This window comes from Mustela nigripes, chromosome 7 (assembly GCF_022355385.1).
Source record: "Mustela nigripes isolate SB6536 chromosome 7, MUSNIG.SB6536, whole genome shotgun sequence".
Lineage (NCBI taxonomy): Eukaryota > Metazoa > Chordata > Mammalia > Carnivora > Mustelidae > Mustela > Mustela nigripes.
This window is the reverse complement of record NC_081563.1, coordinates 110,855,117-110,875,855: the sequence shown is the minus strand read 5'-3', so window position 1 is coordinate 110,875,855 and position 20,739 is coordinate 110,855,117. Positions and strand designations below refer to the sequence as shown.

Genomic DNA, 20,739 nt, shown 5'->3' with positions numbered 1-20,739 from the left:
TCCAAGCTTCATCAAGGACAGAGCTAGGCCCCAGCCTGGGGCCCAAGGGGCTGACCTCACCTTGGATTCCGCCTTTTCTGTCTGACCCTTGGAGACCTGGCTAGGGCTGGGGGGGGGGGGGGGGGGGGGGGGGGGGGAGTAGGATGGGCTGGGGACTGAAAGGAGTCTGGGCCAGGGGACGGGAGGGGTCTGGGGACCCTCCCTCACCAGCCGCTAGGCTCGGGAGTTTCGAGCTGCGAGCTGCGCTGGCCTGATCTGAGCCCCGAGGTGGGCCCTTTGGGGAGGGGAGGGGGAGCCCCTCCGCCGCCTGCCGGCAGCAGGAGGCCGACGAGGGGTCTGGAATTCCTCTTCCCTCCCTCCACCTCCCCTCCTCACCCTTCCCTCCCACCCCCGGGGCTGCGGGCTGGGCGGAGTGGGGAGGCGCAGCGGCGGGGCGCTGGAGGGGCGCAGGGAGGGGCCGCGACGCGGGGTCGGAGTGGGCCCCTCGGAGAGGCCCGCGCAGGCAGGCCCCGCCCCGGCCTCGCACATCTGGGCAGGGAGCGCGCGGCCATCCGGCCTGGGGGAGGGGGCGGCGGCCGGGGTGGGCGGCGCGGGGCGAGCCGGAGGCGAGGGCTGGGCGCACGTCGAGGGCAGCGGCCGCCGCGGCGGGGCACAACCACGGGCTGCGGGCCCGGGATCGAGGCGGCTGGACGGAGGTCGAGCTGTCGGGAGGGCGGAGGTGAGTTCTGAGCGGGCTCCCAGAGGAGAACGTCGGCTAGGTGGCTAGGTGTGTGCCGTCCTGGGGTCCCGGGCTGTCGGCTGAGGGCCCCCCGCCCCCGGAAAGACTTTCTAACCCTGGGCAGCCGGGCTGGGGACAGATCCTTCAAGCCGTTCTCTCCAGTGGGGCTGCGGGTTCAGAATAGCAGTTGGAGCGGCGATGGTGGGCTCCCACCCTGGCGTCGGGACCCCTCACCGGCTATGCGGAGGTTGGGGGACTGAGTAGACCCCTGTGCCCCGGTAGGGGTGGGGTTTGGGAGCTGGGAGGTCTGCTCCAGTAAGCCAGTTTGTGGAGGATACAATGCCTACGCCAGAGGTGGAGACCTGGGGTTGAGGGGGTGGGGGGGGGGGGCACCTGGTCGAGGAAGGGGGTTCCTAGGGCCTATGGTCCGGGAAGCTCGAGAGTGGCACAGTGGCCAGGATGCTGCAGTTCCTGACTGTGGGCAGGCCTCCGCACAGGGACCTCTGGTTTCTTTCTGTGAGGCCGGCTGGGGGGCCCAGGTGGCCAGGCGTCTGGGCTCCATGTCTGGGCAGTGGACACAGTTTGTAAAGCAAGCTCCTGCGGGGCAGAGAGACTGGGAAAGAGTGAGCTCTAAAATATGGTCTCCCTGTGAGACCAAGTGCAGCCCTGGAGCCCTGAAGGTAAGGGAGGTGAGGGGGTACTGGTGGGCAGAGGATGGGAGGGGCTTCAGTGGGCTCTGCCGGACAGAGGTTGTTTGTGAACCGATTTGTGAACTGACTGCTGCGGTGATGAGGACTCAACGGGGGTGGGGCAGGATGTGTGGGGGGAAAAAAGCTGAGGACAGGGAGGGGCCCGTGCAAGGCCATTTATGCCTCCCCCTGCCCCAGCCCAGGAGGCAGCCCCCCTACCCCACAGGCTCCTCATGGTCCCTCTCCTTGAGGGTTCCTTTCCACAGACAGACTGGGGCAGCCCTTTGGGTGCCATTTCTCATTTGTCGGTTCTTGGCCCTGGTTGGTCTAGTCTGTGGCTTGGGAGAAATGCCTGTGGCCTCTCTGCCTGCCGACAGGGTCCTGTTCCGTTAAAGAGCTGGCAGGATATTGAGCAGAAAACAGTGGACAGGAGAGGCAGGGTCCAGTGAAGGGAAGCGTGCAGGGGAGAGAGGGGTACTGTAAAGATCTGGGTGGGCTCTTTGTCCTCATGGGCAGAGGACAGGTATGTGTGGAGCGCTGAAATCCAGCAACACCATGTACCCTCAGTGCTCTTTGGGGACATAAGTATCCAGCCTTAATTTCCCCTCTCCAGGAAGAGATTCTTGGAGAATATTCTCCATCAGGCCCAAAGTCCTTCGCTTTTGTGAGTCTGGGAAGCATTCTGGAATGGGAGTCTCAGTTTCCGAGTTCTTGGACTGAGCCACACCCTGTCCTGGCCCCGGGTGAAAGATAGGTCATACCTATTGGGTAGAAGTCAGGGCCAGGCGTCAATATGAAGCTCGAGATGAGAGAGCAATATGAAGCCAGGGGCTAGGGATCAGTCCATAGGAGGGTGAAGGGGATGTCTGTGAGCAGGGTAGGGGTCAGGCTAGGGCCAGAGTTTAGTCTGTGCTTGTTGCCAGGAAATGAAGTTACTTTCTGTGTAAATCAAACTGCCCTACCCAGTTATGCTCAAACCCCTAAGCATCACCAGTCTGAAATTAGTGGGCCCCTGGGGTGGGGGTCTACTTTGCCCCATCTCCAGCTATGGCTACTGCCCAGTCCTAGCTTTGGGGAACGAGTGTTGTCCTGATTAGCACTCATGATTAGAGTGCCTCTCCGAGTCCCACTCAGAGTGCCTCATGATTAGCACTGTCCTTAAATGTTTCTGGGTGTGTATGCATGGTGGGGAGGTGTCCCAAAGACACATAAGGCTGCCGCCCCCTTCTGCCTCCATCTCTCAAAGAATCATCAGGATCCTCCTCTAACACAGAGGGATTCAAGTCCTCCCTCCCTCGATAAAGAACTCAGAATGATTAGAATAAGTCTCAATAAGACCAAAATTTCTGGGGTAAGTGTTAAGTTTCTGCCTTCGGCTTGGATCATGATTCCCAGGGTGCTGGGATGAAGCCCTGTGTCAGGTTCCCTGCTCCACGAGTCTGCTAATCCTGCTTCTCCGTCTCCCTGTCACCCGCCCCCATCCCACCATGCTCTCTCTCATTATCTCTCTCTCTCAAATAAATAAATAAATAAAAATTTTTTTAAAGACCAAAACTTATAACAAGAGAAAATTTAGAATCTATACTATGAAGGAAAAGAACAACTGCTCTCATCTGTCCAAGTCCTGCCTTTATCAACCACCTTCCTTACCTGGACTTGTCACTTTTTTTTTTTTTAAGATTTTATTAATTGATTGACAGAGAGAGGGCATGCACAAGCAGGAGAGCAGCAGAGGGAGAGAGAGAAGCAGGGTCTCCGCTGAGCAGGGAGCCAGATGCGGGGCTCGATCCCACAACCCCAGAGTCATGACCTGCACTGAAGGCAGATGCTTAACCGACGGAGCTACTCAGTGCCCCAGAACTTGTCAGTCTTAACAAGCCCTTGTGTGACCCATTTTATAGGATAGACACTGAAGCACAGAGAGGTGACATGATGTACTCTGACCAGATGCCGTAATAGGCCCTTGCCTACCCTGAGACCCCCCGAGGAGAGGCACTCTGTGTTCACATACTCAGAGATGGGAGATAATTGGAACAGGCAGCTTCAGATAGCTGGAGGATTGTAGCACACAGTTTGGACATAGAATCCAGCTTAGAGTGATGACTCCAGAGTCTTTTTTTCCTGGTGGTTCTAGATTGATTCTCCTCCAAAAACAATAGCATTGGTCCAGAAAAGCCATTCATTCATTCAGCCACTTAGCAGAGAGCCTGACACAAACAAAGAAATGCTTAGTATTTGCTGAAGAATCGAGACAAGCATACATAGGGCTTCTCCCTTGTGGCCTTGATCTAGCCACGTGTGTGCTGGTGAATGTTTTACTGTCAACTCTCTCAGAGGGAGAAAAACCTGATATATAGTGTTTGCCAATTTCAGTGGTGTAAATGCTTCCATCATGGCTGGTTTTAAGTTTCCCAGGTGCTGTCAATCAGTGCAGAGTTGGGAAGACACGCACAATCAGCTGCTAGGGCTGGGGAGAACCTCCTCCCGCACACCACTCCCTTCCCCTGAGCTGAGCCTGTGTCTGGCTCTCAGGGCTCATACCCATGCCCACTATTTGCTCTCCCTTTTCTGAGCACCACCCTGCAACTCTGAGTGCCCACAAACAGGCATTCCTGGGCCTCCAACATGTGCCGCAACAGTGTGGCAGCACGACTGTAGGTGTCTGGAAATTTCTATGGTGCTGGCCATGGGGGAATATTCTGGATATGCCTGAGTGTCCATCTGCCCTGGGGCTGGGCTGTGTCAACTGTGTGTGAGCAAGGGCGTGCACATGCATGTTCATGTGTGTGCTTACATGTCATGGCGTCCAGATCTGTGTCTGCCTGTGTTCTATTAGCAAATCTCCTGATCAGGCCACTGACTACAGAGAGGGAGTGGGCTCTGAGCAGCCTCACCTTAATCTGGGGGGACTGCCAGGTCCACAGGTGAGGATAGTGGCATGGGTGATGACTGGCCCAGGGACACATCAAGGGGCACCTCTCAAACTCGAATGTGCCCAGAACCACGGAGGATCTTGTTAAAATGCAAGTTCTGACTCGTTAGTTCTTGGGCAGGACCTGAGGTTCTGCATTTCTGATTGCAATGCAGGGGCTGCAATGCTGCTGCCTCTAGCCCAGCCCCTAGAACTTCACAGACACAAACTCAGGTTCCTCCCATCTTAGAAAGGAAAATGAAAAGCCATCCCCCACTCCTCGAGCTTTCTGTTCCTCTAGCTACTGTCCTCCCACCAGCTCCTGATCTCAGCCAAGTTTCTTGTAAGTGCCCACTGTGTTCTCCTTAGCTCTGCTCGCTTCTTGCCTAGGCTCCCTTGACTTGTACCTCATTTCCATCGTTCTGCCAAAATGCTGGCCCTGGGCCATTAAAACAGGTGTTTCGAGACTCATCAAATAACCTCTAAAGGCATCTAATTTCATGCACATCTCTTAGATCTGAGATCTTCCTGAAACCATAGCAGGCATCTGGACTCCTCGGGCAGCCCGCCTTCCCCCAGCCAGCCTTCTGTGCTGGTGCTCCCTTCTCTTCCTGCACGACTCCTCACCAGGCACCTCCGGGAACCAAGACTCCCAAAGGCGCCTCTCCATCTCAGCTTTCTCTGAGCTTGCATCATACACCAGCCGGCCCCTTAGGCTATTCTCTCCACGGTTGCAAAACTGCACCCAGAACTCTGCCCCGGGCCCCTGCCAGCCCCACCTTCTCCAGTATTCTCCGCCTCACTGTCCACCTCCGAGCTCCAGTCGGACAACGTCACCCTTGACACCTGCTTCTTCGCAAAACCCCCATATCCAGTCTGGCCATCTGCTGTCAGCCCTCTTGGGTTTTTTGGTTTTTTTAGGTTTTTATTTATTTATTTGACACAGAGAGAGAGAGAGATCACAAGTAGGCAGAGAGGCAAGCAGAGATAGAGGAGGGGAAGCAGGCTCCCTGCCGAGCAAAGAGCGTGATGCGGAGCTCGATCCCAGGACCCAGAGACCACAACCTGAACAAAGGCAGAAGCTTAACCCACTGAGCCACCCAGGCACCCAGCCCTGTTGATTTTACCCTCTAACTTAACCTTAACCTCTAACTTTTACCCTCGATCTTCAGAACTCCACCTCTGTCTCAAGACACACAGCCACCACCATCTTCTGTTGCCTGGAACCCTGATGGGGCTTCTGCTTCCCTGCCAGCTGCTATGATCTGCACCCTCCCTATAGCCTGGGAGGCTTTGTAAAATGCAGGTCACACCGCCATCTCTACTCTGCTACTTCAGACCTTTCCAGATTTGGTGTTGCCCTTCATATAAAACCAGATCTAAAATAGGGAGCCCAAGAGCTGCCTGGATGGCTCAGCTGTCTGTCTGCCTTTAGCTCAGGTCATGATCTCAGGGTCCTGGGGTGGAGCTCAGCTCCTTGGGCTCCCTGCTCTGCAGGGGCGTCTGCTTCTCCCTCTCCCTCTGCCCCTTCCCCCTGCTCACGTGTGCTCTCTCTCTCTTTTTCTCAAATAAATAAATAAAATCTTCAAAAATAAAAGTAAATAAATAAATGAAATAGGGTCCCCAAGGGCCTGCCTACAGGATCAGCCCAGCCCAGCCTAGCCCAGCCTCTCTCTCCAGCCTTACCAAGCCTTTCTGCCTGGTTTATTTATATCCAGCTGTGACCTTGACAGCATCGTTTGTAACCTCAAATGCACTTGGGTGGTTCTCTGACCCTTATCCGTCTCCCCACCAGGCTGTGGGCCTCTGGGGCAGCAGCAGTGTCTCTCTGGGTCGCAGATGTCCGCCAGCACCTGGCACAGAGTGGGCACTTGAAAACATGCAGGAACAACCTGATTCCAACAAAGCCGCTGTTGAGATGTTTTCTGAGACAAGTGGGGACTGTGGGACTGAACGTTAGATGAGCCTGAGAAATTACTGTTCGTACTATTAAACGTGAGGTCGGTGTGGTGACCCTGTTTTTAAAAATCTTTATCTGTTGGAGAGACATATTAAAGAATTTATAGGTGAAACAACACGATGCCTGGGACTCGCTTCAAAGAACTTCAGCCAAAAGCAAGCAAAGAAAATAAATAAGCATTCAGGGAGGAAACAAGGGAACAAATAAATGCCATTCTGTTTGTCTGTTCCTGCTCACAGTCCCAGGCCTGCAAAGATGCTGGCGGTCCCAGACATGGGTCTGCAGGGGCTGTACATCGGTAAGTCTCCCCTCCCCCCGGCCCAACCCTGGCCCTGACCCACCACTGCACTCACCCTGGCACTGAGACCCACCCCTGGTCTGCCCATGGGTGCCTCTCCCAGAAGAGATTGCTGAGCAAGTGTGTGTGTTCAGAAAGGTTGGTGCACACAGGGCTGTGTACGTTAAGTGTGTGTCTTTGAGTGTGTGTGTGCACGGTGCGGGGGTTCTTCCCAGGACTATATGAGTGTGGGTGTCTTGAGGAGGGTCTGTGTACCCGGGACCTGGTATGAGTGTGTGTGTCTGTGTCTGTGTCTTCCTGCGGGCAGGTCTCTGTGTGCAGGGCCTCGTGTGAGAGCGTGTGTATTGGCAGGTGGCTTTGCACGCATGGAATTCTGTGTGTATATGCCTGCAGTGGCCTGTGGCCTGGCCTGGGAGCAGGCTCTACATTCTCTGCAGGGGTGGGAGGCCAGGAGGCAGGAGGGACACTCCTCAGGAAGTCCATTAACAAAGACCTGGCGGGCTGGGCCTTCCTTCCTGCCTCCCTTCCCAGGCTCAAGCCACAGCAGCTCAGCCCCTCAAGCTGGGGCTGCTGGCAGGGCCCAAGCCCGGACATGCCACCTAGAAAAAAGGAGCCCTGGGAGAACCCTCCGGCACCTCAAGACAGACTCTGGCCCTGGCCAGGCACTTCGAGTCCCCTCATGCCTCACATATGTTCCTGGGGTACCCCAACACCAGGAAGAGTGGGGATCTAGTAGGGCACAAGGAAGGACAGCTGCTGAAGAAACATAGGCCCCAGGCCTGGCTCAGCCTGAATCCTGCCAGACCAGTTCAACATGTCCACAGGTCTTCACACCAGACCCTGTCAGCCTCCCGGGCCAGCCTTCCTGTCCCCACACCCGAATCTCAGGGCGCCCCAGTACCCTGGGCAGGGGCCTTCTCAGGGCCCAGTGTGGTGATGAGGCACTACCAGCCCACACCTAGGGAATGACCAGCCAGGCAGGCCCTTAAGCTGCCTGATCCTCCAAGCCAAGCTCTGGGCTGCCTTCTGGAGCTTCTCTGCTCCCTCTCAACAAAGATCCAACTTGGTCCTGAGCCTGCGAGGGGGTTTCAGTGGGGCCTCCTTCCCCCAAATGCCGGCTCCACGTTCCTGGGGAAGGGAGGCTCAGAATCCAACTTCCTAGTGTTCTGGACACCCCCCAGCTCAGGGCTGGGCCACGGGAAGTACCGTTCCCCTTCTCGATCCTGACCAAGCAGCCAGCTGGGCCTATGCTTGGCCCTTAGTGGAGGGAGGGAGGGTTGAAGGGAGGGAGGCAGATTCCCTCGGGTCCTGATCAGAACCATTTGGCCAAACTCTATTGGGGAGCGGAGGAGCCCCACCTCGGCCTCAGTTCCATCTGCAGTTCCCCAACTTTTCTGGTTTCTCTACCCTCCACCCCAGGATTCCACCCACCCCATCTCTCCTGCCCTTCTGTCTCTAGACTCAGGTTCCCCCCCACCATCCCCCATAGTGCTTCTCTGTCTCTTCCCTCCCCTGCTGTGTCTGAGGGATGCTGGGGAAGACACTAGGTGAGGTATGGGTTACCCTGCAGGGGAAGGTCACCTCAGATGGACAACAAACTGTTAGTCTGCCCCTGCCTCAGTCTTGTCCTTCCTCCCCTCCCCCACTAGTCCCTCTTCCCCTACAGAGTGTCCCTTGCCTCAGTCCAGCAAGGACTGATGGAGAACCTCCCAGGGCCTGGCCACCCGTCCCTACCCTGATTGTGCTAGAGTGACTTGCCCTCTCTTTGCAGGCTCCAGCCCTGAGCGGTACCCCGTGCCTAGCCCGCCCGGCTCCCCAAGGACCCAGGAAAGCTGTGGCATTGCCCCACTCACACCCTCGCAGTCTCCAGTAAGCTTGGGAGCAGGGCTCCCGGTGGTGCGTGGCCTGGGTGCTATGGAGATGGGCGTGCTCCAGAGAACAAGGCCTGGTGTTTGGCAGAGGCCTGACAGGGCCCGGGCTGGGCTGGAGGTGACACCATGCCTCTTACCCCTGCACACTCCATTCATATCCCCCCCAGAAGAGTTAGCCTCCAGTGACCTAGGACTGTAGGGGTAACAGTTCTACTCCGGTGAGCCCCACGTAACTTCCACCCAAACAGCCCTGCTCCAGAATGCCATCCATGGACCAGAGCCTGCCTAGGGCTGGGGGACTTCTGAGCCTCTAGTGACTTCAGGTCCTTAGAGCACTCGGCCTCCTAGAGTTGCTCCCCCTCCTGTCGACCACAGCCCTCCCTGAATACAAGTTATATCTGGGAGAGACAAGACACATTGCTAAAAATTAGTTTGGAAACTACTAGCTTGAAGTATCCAGGATGTAACCCTCCCTCGAACTCCCTGGGTCACCCCACCCAGGATGGCCTCCGCCTAATGATCCAGCTTGGGGATTGCCTTGTTCTCCGGAGCCCAGGCCTGGCCTGGGAGAGGGAAGGAACCGCAGTGGGCCTGTGCACTGGCCTTTCTCCTCTGCCATAAAACCGACAGAGTCTGGTTGTCTCACTGTGGCCACAGACATCTGGGGGGTCAAATATACACAGGTCCGTGTGTTACTGGAGCTGCCCTGAGAAGATGTGAGCTGGGGGTGGGGTCAGGCCAGTCAGGCAGAGGGCAGGCGGGAACCCAAAGAGGAAAGCAGGAGCTTAAGCCCTGGCTACAGAGGGCGACCGGAGAGGCCTTGGGATTCTGCGTAGTTGGCAGCTCAGCCTGGAGCCTGGGGAGGGGAGGGGAGCCCGGGCAGGTAACTGGAGGCAGCGCCAGTTGGGAATACAGCCAGAAAAGAGGAGGGGCTCGGGCACGCAGCCCTTGGCTGCTGCCTGACTCTGGGTCTTGCCCTCACAGAAGCCCGAGACCCGGGCCCCCCAGCACGCTCCCTTCTCCGTGGTGGTGGCCATCGACTTTGGCACCACCTCCAGTGGCTATGCTTTCAGCTTCGCCAGTGATCCTGAAGCCATCCACATGATGAGGTGAGGGTGGCTGGGCTGGGAGATGGGGTCAGGGGTCCTCAGTCCCGGGGCTGGGCCTGGTCTCAGAAGGACTGTCACTGAGGACCACATGGAGTCTGCCCAGAGCTCCCTCCATCCCTAGTACACACGCATATATACATATACATGTATTTTTTTAAATAAAAGTGGGAGGGGTGCCTGGGTGGCTCAGTGGGTTAAGCCTCTGCCTTCACCTCAGGTCATGATCTCAGATCCTGGGATCGATCCCCACATCGGGCTCTCTGCTCAGCAGAAGGCCTGCCTCCCCCTCTCTCTCTGCCTGCCTCTCTGCCTACTTGTGGTCTCTCTCTCTCTGTGTCTAATAAATAAATAAAACCTTAAATAAATAAATAAAAGTGGGATATCCTACAACTTGCCTTACTTTAAACTTCCAACATTATTTTGTAGATGTTTGTGTCAACACATAAAGCCACAATTTCATTTCATTTCTCTTTTCTTTTCCTTTCCTTTCCCTCTTTCTTTTTTTCTTTCTTTTGCTTTCAAATCCACCTGCATTATTTTTTCATTGAAAAGGAAGAAGAAAAGGCACCAAGCAAACAACACAAACAAGGCAGCCACCTTGGGCTCAAGCTCCCTTGGGCTCTGAGCATGCATCTTGGTTGACATGCCTGTTCTCTGTATCAGCTTCTGTTGAAGGCACAATTTCTTTTAATAGTTGCCTAGTATCCCACAGTATGGATGTGTCATAATTCACCCATTTTTCTGTTGATGGTTTTAAGAGGCTTCTTCCCCCTAATCGTTCACTATTACAAAAATTGCTGTGATGACTAGCCTTCCTCAAACACCTGTGCTGGGATGTGTGTGCGGGAGACACGCAGATTGCTAGGGTGAGCCCCTCAGTGGAGGTCAAAGACGTGAAGGATCAGAGGGGTCACTGAGGTAACAGGTCACACAGTTGTTGGGAAGGAGATGTGCAAAGAACCCATTCTGATGTAGCCGAGCTTTATTTGAGCAATACATTTTTTAAAAGATTTTATTTATTTGAGAGAGAGAGAGAGAGACATAGTTAGAGAGGGAACACAAGCAGGGGGAGTGCGAGAGGGAGAAGCAGGCTTCCCTCCAGCAGGGAGTCCGATGTGGAGCTCTATCCCAGGACCTTGGGATCATGACCTGAGCCAAAGGCAGACGCTTAATGACTGAGCCACCCAGGTGCCCCCAAATGCTCCATTTTTTAACACTCCCCTCCAGGCCTCAAAATCCTGATCCTTTGAATGTGTCTTAGTGTAGCTGCAGCCAATAGGTGGAAGAGCTTTCTAGAAGACCCCAAAGCTCTAACCCACGCTGGGACAGGGGAGCGGAGGGGCTTCGCCTGGACCAGGGAGGGTAGATGGCAGGGTAGATGGAGAGACAAACGTAAGGGTCGCTTCCTCACAGATACAGCCGACCTGTGTTGTATGCACAGGAACCGTCCTCCCCTTTCTCTGCTCCATCCACCTCCACACAAGGCCACACAGGTTACAGCCCTCTAGGAGCTGCACGGCATCCCATAAGCGACTGAGGCCATGCTGGATTCCATGCTGGGGCTGAGGACCAAGCAAGGACACTGTCCCTCTGTCTTGTGGAGAGGACAGTCACTGGAAGTACTGGAGGACATCTTGGCTTGCCTCTCCACCTCTACCAGCCACCGAGACCTGTAATCTCTATCTTCCTAATATCTCTGGAACACCCAGCCACTTCTTTCCATGGCCACCAACCCTAAGTTCAGCCTCACCCTCTCTCACCTGGATGGGAGCAATAAATATCCTTCTCTCTGGTATTCCTTCTCCATTTTTCCTCCCCTCCAAGCTGTTGCCACCTGGGGACTGTGACCTTCCTTTTTCTTCTTTCTCTCTCTCTTTGACTGGCTTTAAGTGAAAGCCAGGATTAAGGACTTAAGAGTTGGCACTGGGGCCCTTCTTCTGGTCAAAGGTGGGCAAAGCATTAACAAAGCAGCAGTTCTACACCCACTGCTTGGCCTGTCCTGTCTTCTTTTTCTCCTGTTTGGCCACTTTGGGTCTTCCCTCATACTCTCCCAGCACAGCCCAGGGAACCACAGAATTTCCCTCCAAGCCTATGGATCGTTCCTTCCATCCATCACTTCTACTCCAGAGTGGTCAGAGCCTCCACCCGACACTGGCCCTGGAAGCTTCATCTGTTGAGTTGTGCCTGCCAGGAACAGGACTTGATCTCCTTGGAGGTGCCCTCCAACAAGTCTGCTTGAGCCTTGATCTGGGCTATCATGTCCTGGCCAGTCTCTGCAAGGGTGTGTAGGCCCTGGGCATGATCAAAAAGCTGTGTACCAGCAGCTGAACAGTGGTCACCACTGCTCCCACCACAAATATCAACCAGGGACCTTTCTAATGGCAGATGAATCTAAGAATCTAAGAATCTTCATTCTTCTACTTAAGAACCATCAAGACAGAATTCAGACATGGCATTTGACTCTTTTCCTTAGCTGACTTTAACATTCCTGGATTTTCTTTGACTGCATAGAAACTATAGCTGATTCTCCCAGATCATTCACACCTCTAAACTTTTGCACATACTGTTCCTTCTGCCTGGATTCCCAGTTCCTTCCCCTAAAGCCTGCAGGGATAAGCTTGGCCTAGAGGTGTCAGGGCCTCTGAGAAGGCAGAGGAAGGGGAGAAAGAAGTTGCCAGGCCAATGAACTAGACAGGGAGTTCTGGGTGGAGATCCAGATGGCACCTGCAGATGGGTAGGTTTGGAATCTGTTTCAGGTTTTAGGGTACTGCTGGAAGTACAGTCAGCTAGGGTGTAGCTGCCGAGGTGGGTCAGATAGGAATGATTAATGCCTTGAAGGAGCTTGGCCGGGGAAGACAGCCTGGAGGAGGGCGAATAGTCTGGCTGGGAGAAAGCCTCTGCTGGGGTCCTCTAGGGGTCCATGAGGAGGCCAGACCTAGGCAGGTAGATGATGGCTTGCTTCTGCTTAAGAGTATGGGGAGGCGAAGTCCAAAGGTGTATCTCATGGGAGGAAGCAGGATAGGGCGGATCCCATGAACACCATTTATGGAGATTTAACTGGATGCCCAGCACCATCTTCACAAGAACCCTAAGAGGTAGGTACTATTATTATTTCCATATTACGTGTAAGAAGACTGAACCTTAGGAAGGCTAGGTGGCCTGCCCAAGGTCGCATAGCTCATCCCCAAGCCAGTACCCAACCCCACGAAGGGAGGGTTTCTCTGACCACACTGACAGCCCTGTGCCTCCACAGAAAATGGGAGGGCGGGGACCCAGGAGTGGCCCACCAGAAGACCCCCACCTGCCTGCTTTTGACCCCGGAGGGCGCCTTTCACAGTTTTGGCTACACCGCCCGCGATTACTACCACGATCTGGACCCTGAGGAGGCACGAGACTGGCTCTACTTCGAGAAGTTCAAGATGAAGATCCACAGCGCTACTGTAAGGCACATCCTGGCTCCGGGCCGCCCCAGCCAGGGAGGCGGGGCCAAGTGTGGAAAGGGAGGGGCTTACGGAAGGGGAGCAAGGTAAAAGAAGAGGCGATGGTGAGGGGGCGGAGCTTGGGAGCCAGTGGGGGCGGGGTTGGGGTGGGGCTAGGATTAAAGGAGAGGCGGTGCTGACGAGAGGGGCTGGAGACAGAACTAATGTGTGATTAGCGGGGACGCTCTAGAGGCGAGGCAGCAGGAAATGGGGGTGATTTTCAGAGAGAGAGGTCGTCAGGAAGTGGGGGCAGAGCTATGGCCTTCTGCCGAATTGCCGGTGTCCCTGCCAGGATCTCACCCTGAAGACCCAGCTAGAGGCTGTGAATGGAAAGAAAATGCCTGCCCTGGAGGTGTTCGCCCACGCCCTGCGCTTCTTCAAGGAGCATGCCCTTCAGGTGCGCTGCGACCCCATCCCTCCCCACTGGGGCATGGACCCCTAGGTCCATTGTCTCCTCTCAGCCTATCCATCAGGGCTCAGAAGCCATCTTCTCCAGCCCCTGCCTTTCCATCTGATGGAGATTGCATGGGATGTACAGGTGTTGGGGAGGGGGGCGTTAGGAATTCTTCCAGTTCAGCTGGGAAGTCCTTCCTGAGGCATGATTAGCTCCTCCAGATCCCATACAAAGAAGGCTGAAGAAACCCCCTTAATCCAAGCCAGCGCACCCCTCACTGCCCCCTCCTACTCCAGGAACTGAGGGAGCAGTGCCCATCGCTGCCAGAGAAGGACACTGTGCGTTGGGTGTTGACAGTCCCCGCCATCTGGAAACAGCCCGCCAAGCAGTTCATGCGTGAAGCTGCCTACCTGGTGAGCATGGGCAGGCAGAGCAGGGGGCAGTCACTCGGGAGGGGTCCAGGGAGGCCCCCAAGACCGTCCTTTACACACAACCCTGAACCAGTCATTGCATAAAGACCTCTGGCCTTCCCCTGCTGGGCATTTTGGAGGCTTGTTGCTACCAGAGAGGGTGTGAGCCTGCAGGAACAGAGAGCAGAGGGACGAGAGGCACAGCCCAGGCTGGCTTAACCTGTGTCTTAAGTCAGGTTTCCTAGAAGCAGAGCCCAAGATAGGGGTTCTTGTGCATGGGGTGTATTGGAAAAGAGCTCTCAGGAGCAAGAGTGAGGGAAATGGACAGGAGAACGAGTTGAGCAGGAATGTGGTCTCAACCGGAGTCTAGCCTCCGCCTGATCCCATGGAGAGCACTGGAGGAAGAACTGTACCCAGCAGCTGACCACAGTGAGGCAAGGTGGCTGGCTTTTCATGCATCCCTATCAGCCTGTCATTGGTTCCTTGGGGTGTGGGAGAAAGTTCTCCAAGGGACGTGGTTTCCATTCAGCTGAGGGCAGTTCTCCAGAGAAGAGGGCAGCTGGGACACAGGAGCCGCCAGCTATGGAGGGAAGTGATTTGCACCAATGCTCGCTGGGCTTCCTACCATAAGAAGCCCAAAGGTCTGGAGAATGGGAGGTGGTGTACAATTCAAGTCCCCCCACCTCCAGTGAGATGGGGTGGGGAAGAAGGGGAGCACAGCCTCCCAGAACAAGACTTATTGCTTGGTCCTCACCCTGGGCCCTCAGGAAGATGCCCTAGGTCCTCTAAAAGGCCTGTTGGTATACCCCCTGGAAAATACCAGAACCCTCAACTCTCACACACCTGTTCGCCAGGCATGCCCAGGCACCAGGTCTGTCACCAGAAAGAGCTAACCCTGAGGCAGTGGGCATCCCCCCTGCAGAGACCAGGATGAAAGCAAAGCTGTGCCCAGCCAGAATAAACACCCCCCACCCTCGTGCCCTCTGCCAGTTTATCCACCCTGCTTCCTCCCACACCGTTCCCTGGCTGCCAGTTCAGGAAGGGCTGACCCTGGGCAGGAAGTCTCTACACCCACCCATCCCCAACCCCCACCTCATCAGAATCCAGGGAATCCCACAAAACCCTAAAGTACTTCCCAGAGGGATCCCCTGTCCTGATACAGGAAATAACAGATCCCAAGTGTTTTTCTCCCCTCAGCAGGCCCGTCCGGGTGCCTGCAATTTCACTGTTTGATTGTCTCCTGGTGCCTAGATCAGAGTTCTCCTGGGAGTGGGGAGTCCTGTGGCTACTGTCTGGCACCAGCCTGGTGAAGGAAAATGGTTCAGTGAGCCAAAGGGGAACCACCCCCCCCACACACACACCGTCTGGTCGTTACACCCCCATACCCATACCCACTGTGCTGGGGTCTGAGCTAACACCCTCAGCCAGTGCTCAGCTGGCTAAGCCTGCACCTGTGAGGGGGACCTTGGTGCAGCCTGGGCCACCTTGGGCAGCTTGGAGAGGCAGATCCCAGGTGCTCTAGGTTTTCACTGTCTAGGGTCTCTTCCTGATGGGCAACGCCATGGTATTCTTGACTGTGGCTGTGCCCCTCCCCAGGCTGGTCACAGGGTAGCTGTGAGGTAGCTCCAAGTTTGAGTGGCATGGAGGGGCCTACCATGGGTGGGATGTGATGGGGAGGAACTGGGAGATCCATAGGCTCTGGCTGCTGCCCAGAGGTGCCATCTTAGGTGTGACACCTGGCCCACGGTATTCCCTGGCCCTGCCCGCCCCCCACCAATCCCCAGGCTGGCCTGGTGTCCAGGGAGGATGCAGAGCAACTACTCATCGCCCTGGAGCCAGAGGCTGCCTCTGTCTACTGCCGCAAGCTGCGTCTACACCAGCTCTTGGACCTAAGCAGCCGGGCTCCGGGCAGTGGACGCCTGGGTGAACGCCGCTCCATCGATTCCAGCTTCCGGCAGGGTGAGCTGCCCCCAGGGGCACTGACCAATGGTATGCATTTGCCCTGGGAGGGTCAGAGGGACACTGAGGCCAAAGGCTCAGCCATGTCTGACATGAAGAAGAGACAACCTTCCCTCCCACCCCCCTGCCCCAACCCTCTCCAGCCCCGTCTGAGAGGACAGAAACATCTCTGATGGAATTCAGTCTGAGGGAGGAGGCACAGCCTTGACCTGGGGGAGTCCAATCTGAGGACAGAGATTTCACCTTGCCCTAGGAGATCATTGTCTGAGGAGGGTAGGACTCAGCCCCAGTCCTGAATCTGAAGGTAGGGGAAACCACCTGTCCTGAGGGGTGCTCAGGTACTAACAAAGGAGAAAGCCAGCCCCCACTCTGATCCAAGGTGGTCTTCAAGAGTTTCAACAGCCCCTGAACCAGTCACCTTTCCCATCCTAGTACATCAACTGTCATCCCCCTTCCCCCCACAATAGCCCTGAGCTCCTGCTACTATGCTCAGGCTCCAGTGCCTGCACTGGGCACTGAGATAGCTATGATCAATCTTAGTCACTCTTCCAGATGCCATCTCCCATGACCCCCCTGGACCCCTCAGGACCTCCTCCCCTGGCCACACAAGATCCTCCAAACTGTCCTAACCCCAATCTTGCACTGCTGTGAGCCAGCCTGCATTAAGGGAATGTCCTGCAGCCAGAAATACTTCCCCTCAGCTATTGGTCACAGCACCTGAGTTTACCCCATAGTGTTTTTCTGGACCCTTCAAGGTTCAGCATTGCCTTCCCCTAGTTAGGAGTAGAGCAGGAGTTTCAGAACTGGTTGGTCCAGATGCTCGTGGAGGGTGCTGGTGAGAGGACGGGGGCCAAGCTGAGGCACCTCCTTCTAATGCCACCGTCCTGCTGTACCTTGACCCCCAGCCCGTGAGCAGCTGCGCCGTTCCCGCCACAGCCGCACCTTCCTGGTGGAGTCTGGCGTTGGAGAGCTGTGGGCAGAGATGCAAGCAGGTGGGGAAGGAAGGACCGAGGGACGTTTCTTGGTTCCTGCGGGGAACATATATGATAGGGGGCAAGGGAACATTCGCGAAGTGGGTGTCAGACCCTAAAAATCCCACCCCTCCTCCTCCATCAGCTGCATCTAACCTGGCCATGTCCTGTCACCTGCAGCCCCACCCCACTCAGCCACCCCCCTAACTCCCACTTCTCCTTGGCATTTTCCGCGGATGGTTGCAGAGTCCTGGAAACACTTTTCCCCAAAACCTGGTGGCCTAAGGTTCAAGCACCTGAAGTCCCTTACAGCCACCGCCCCCCCAGCCTCCCTGCAGGCAAGGCTCCGGGCTGGGGCAGGGCTGGGGGCTGGGGGCTGGGTGCTGGGTGAATCTGGAAGAGAGGCAGAGTTGAGGGTGCAAAGCAGGCCGGGAGTGTATGCTCACGCTCAGCGCCGCAGGAGACCGCTACGTGGTGGCAGACTGCGGAGGAGGCACGGTGGACCTGACCGTGCACCAGCTGGAGCAGCCACATGGCACCCTCAAGGAGCTGTACAAGGCATCTGGTGAGTAGCCAGCCAGCAGCACCCTTCATACCCAGTGTGCCCAGGTCCCCCTGCGCCCCCTGGGCGGTGGAGTCTGCGCTGATGCCCCCCTCTTTACCCCTGCCGACGCCAGGCGGTCCCTATGGCGCGGTGGGCGTCGATCTGGCCTTTGAGCAGCTGCTGGGCCGCATCTTCGGCGAGGACTTCATCACCACCTTCAAAAGGCAACGGCCAGCAGCCTGGGTGGATCTAACCATTGCCTTCGAGGCCCGCAAACGCACTGCAGGCCCGCACCGCTCAGGGGCGCTCAACATCTCGCTGCCTTTCTCCTTCATCGACTTCTACCGCAAACAGAGAGGCCATAACGTGGAGACAGCCCTGCGCCGGAGCAGGTGGGTTTGGGGACCACAGACTCAAGCAGGGTTTGCCGGTGGGGTAGGCCCCCAGAAGGGAGGACGTGGGCCCCAGAGGACAGTGGGAGTGTGCCCCCACTGCCCAGCACGCATTTCTTGCCAGTGGACAGCAGGAGAGGGGCATGAACATCCCAGCTAGAATCCATGGTGGGAACTGGGACAGGAATCTTGAGCCCCGGCAGAAGGGCTGACATCTTTCTCCTCCCCGCACAACAGGGGACACAGGCGCCACACACACACACACACACACACACACACACACACACACACACACACGGTGCCAGCCAGTGTGCCTTAGTTCTTCTGCCTAGAGACAAAGGGAGGCTCCTCTCCTGGGACTTCATGCCTGGAACTGGACCAGGCAGGCGGCTAAAGCCCCTGGGGTAGTGGGGCTGGGAGGAACACACTATGCAGTCAGCACCCAGGCACATTGGCCTGGAGCAGGGGTAGAACCCCACACCCCCACCGATAAGCCTGTGCCCCCTTCACCAACAGTGTGAACTTCGTGAAATGGTCCTCACAGGGGATGCTCAGGATGTCTTGCGAGGCCATGAACGAGCTCTTTCAGCCCACGGTCAGTGGGATCATCCAGCATATAGGTGAGTGCCTGCCTGAGTCCTCCACTAACCCTGACATTCACGCTCAGATGCAGGAATGATTGCAGTTCGTGATAATGCCTGGAAGCCTCCACACACCCGTACACTGAAATGAGACCCAGAATCATCTGAAACACCTGGAGGACACAGTGTAGTGGGTATTAAGAACTAGGTGGGATGATGTGTGTAGTCTCTTCTCTGACCGAGGTCAGGTGCCTCGGTTTCCTTGTTTATAAAATGGGGTAATAGTACCGGGTTCCCAAAAGTGTCATCCCAGGGATTTAAATGACCTCAAGTATCTAGAGACGTGCACAGTCGACAGGAGCACTTAGTACACGCAAATGCACATCCTTGTCGCCCTCCACGAAGTGATGGGAGAAGCAGAGCCCGTGACGACTGCCCAAAGCACTCAATGAAAACGCTCCATGTTTCCCCGAACGCGGCTATCGTTTGAGGGTGTAGGAGCTGACATCTTTCTCCTCCCCGCACCGTGTCTAGTTGTCATCCGGGTACGGGATGGCGGAGGGGAGGTGCCTGTGGCCACCGCGGCAGCCTCTGAGGCTGGGGCTCGCTCTCACCCCGCGTTCCCTCTTCTCTGTACCCCACCCTGCCCCCTCCCGCAGAGGCGCTGCTGGCGCGGCCAGAGGTGCAGGGCGTGAAGCTGCTGTTCCTGGTGGGCGGCTTCGCGGAGTCGGCTGTGCTGCAGCACGCGGTGCAGACGGCGCTGGGCGCCCGCGGGCTGCGCGTGGTGGTCCCGCACGACGTGGGCCTCACCATCCTCAAGGGCGCGGTGCTGTTCGGGCAGGCGCCGGGCGTGGTGCGCGTGCGCCGCTCGCCGCTCACCTACGGCGTGGGCGTGCTCAACCGCTTTGTGGCCGGGCGCCACCCGCCGGAAAAACTGCTGGTCCGCGACGGCCGCCGCTGGTGCACCGACGTCTTCGAGCGCTTCGTGGCCGCCGAGCAGTCGGTAGCCCTGGGCGAGGAGGTGCGGCGCAGCTACTGTCCCGCGCGGCCGGGCCAGCGGCGCGTGCTCATCAACCTGTACTGCTGCGCCGCCGAGGACGCGCGCTTCATCACCGACCCAGGCGTGCGCAAGTGTGGCGCGCTCAGCCTCGAGCTGGAGCCCGCCGCCGACGGCACGTCCTCCGGCCGCCGCGAGATCCGCGCCGCCATGCAGTTTGGCGACACAGAGATCAAGGTCACCGCCGTAGACGTCAGCACCAACCGCTCCGTGCGTGCCGCCATCGACTTTCTCTCCAACTGAGGGCTTGGTGCCAGCCCGACCCCATGCCAGGCCCCGCCCTCTTGCGATTGGGGGTCTGGGGTGTCGGTTTGCGGCGGACAGAGCTGCTGGTTCTGAAGTCAGCGCCTGCCCCCCACCCCGCCCTCCTTTCCGGGGAGCTGAGGTCACAGGATGGGTGGGGACAGACTCTCGCTTTGGATTTGGGCCCGGGGCGGCTGACTGGAAGGCTTTAGAGCCCTGCCAAGCAAGGGCTCAGATCAAGGAGTCAGAAGAGGTTTGTAAGATGGTGCGCCCATAAGGGGTGACCCCGAAGGCAGAATGCACCAGAAGACCAAGTCCTGGCCTGAACTGGGGATGGGGGGGGGCGGTGAGGGTAGAGGGGTGGGAGGTGGAGGCAGCTGGGAGAGGCAGAGCAGGGCCGCTGCGGGACGGGGAGCAGAAGGATGGAGGATATGCAGGGCTTGGGCCTGAAGGGCCCAGTGCATGGCTGATAAGCTCAGCCAGCACAGGGCGCTGGGTGGAGAACCTCTATGGGGCAGAAAAATGGCTGGAGACTGGCACAAGTAACAGGGATAGAGGACCTTCCTGGGTGTGGTACTGACCAAGTGTGACTGTTAATTTTTAACTTTCTCAATTAACAGGCTAAAGAGGAGGGTGCAGGATGAAGGCACTTATGAGAGGATGTGGGGATGCTGGCTGGGGGGAACCTTCCTTCAGGACAGATTAATTCATCTAAGAAGGCCCCAAGGGCAGCCCATGAATGACCCAGTTGCACCCTGTCCCAGTCATCAAAGGGCATAGGGGTTGGGGGGCTGTAGGGAGACAGAAGGAGAAATAAGGGCTGATCCTGGCTCTGCCATCAACTCGATGTGCCATTGGGACATTCCCTGCCCCCCCATGACATGCATCTGCCCCACCTGCCTCAGAACCCTAGGTGACAATAAAGCGTTTATGCTTAAGGTGAAGGTATAGCCTGTTGGTACCTCACAAGAGGGGACCTCAACAGCGTAGTGTAGAGGGGCTGGGTTCAAAAAGGGGAGAGTGCTTTCTGCTCTGCACCGCTCTGGGAACTGACCAGAAGGGGGTGCTGTTGTCTCTGTCGCAAACATCCCAAACAGAACTCCCTCCCTAAGACTTCTGTCTGGCCTAGGGAGAAGACCCCATCCCCATCTGA

The 20,739-nt window shown here is 56.7% G+C and overlaps 1 protein-coding gene across 1 annotated transcript; it reads left to right on the top strand.

The window, feature by feature from the left end:
• Positions 1 to 594: 594 nt before the first annotated feature.
• Positions 595 to 20,530, top strand: LOC132021762 (heat shock 70 kDa protein 12B). Its single transcript, XM_059406614.1, has 13 exons — positions 595 to 718; positions 6,518 to 6,576; positions 8,348 to 8,445; positions 9,432 to 9,556; positions 12,810 to 12,996; positions 13,328 to 13,432; positions 13,726 to 13,842; positions 15,624 to 15,798; positions 16,704 to 16,790; positions 17,230 to 17,334; positions 17,447 to 17,705; positions 18,222 to 18,325; positions 18,946 to 20,530. The coding sequence occupies exons 2-13, from the start codon at positions 6,534 to 6,536 to the stop codon at positions 19,584 to 19,586; spliced, it is 2,046 nt and encodes a 681-aa protein (XP_059262597.1). The 5' UTR covers positions 595 to 718; positions 6,518 to 6,533; the 3' UTR covers positions 19,587 to 20,530.
• Positions 20,531 to 20,739: the final 209 nt, after the last annotated feature.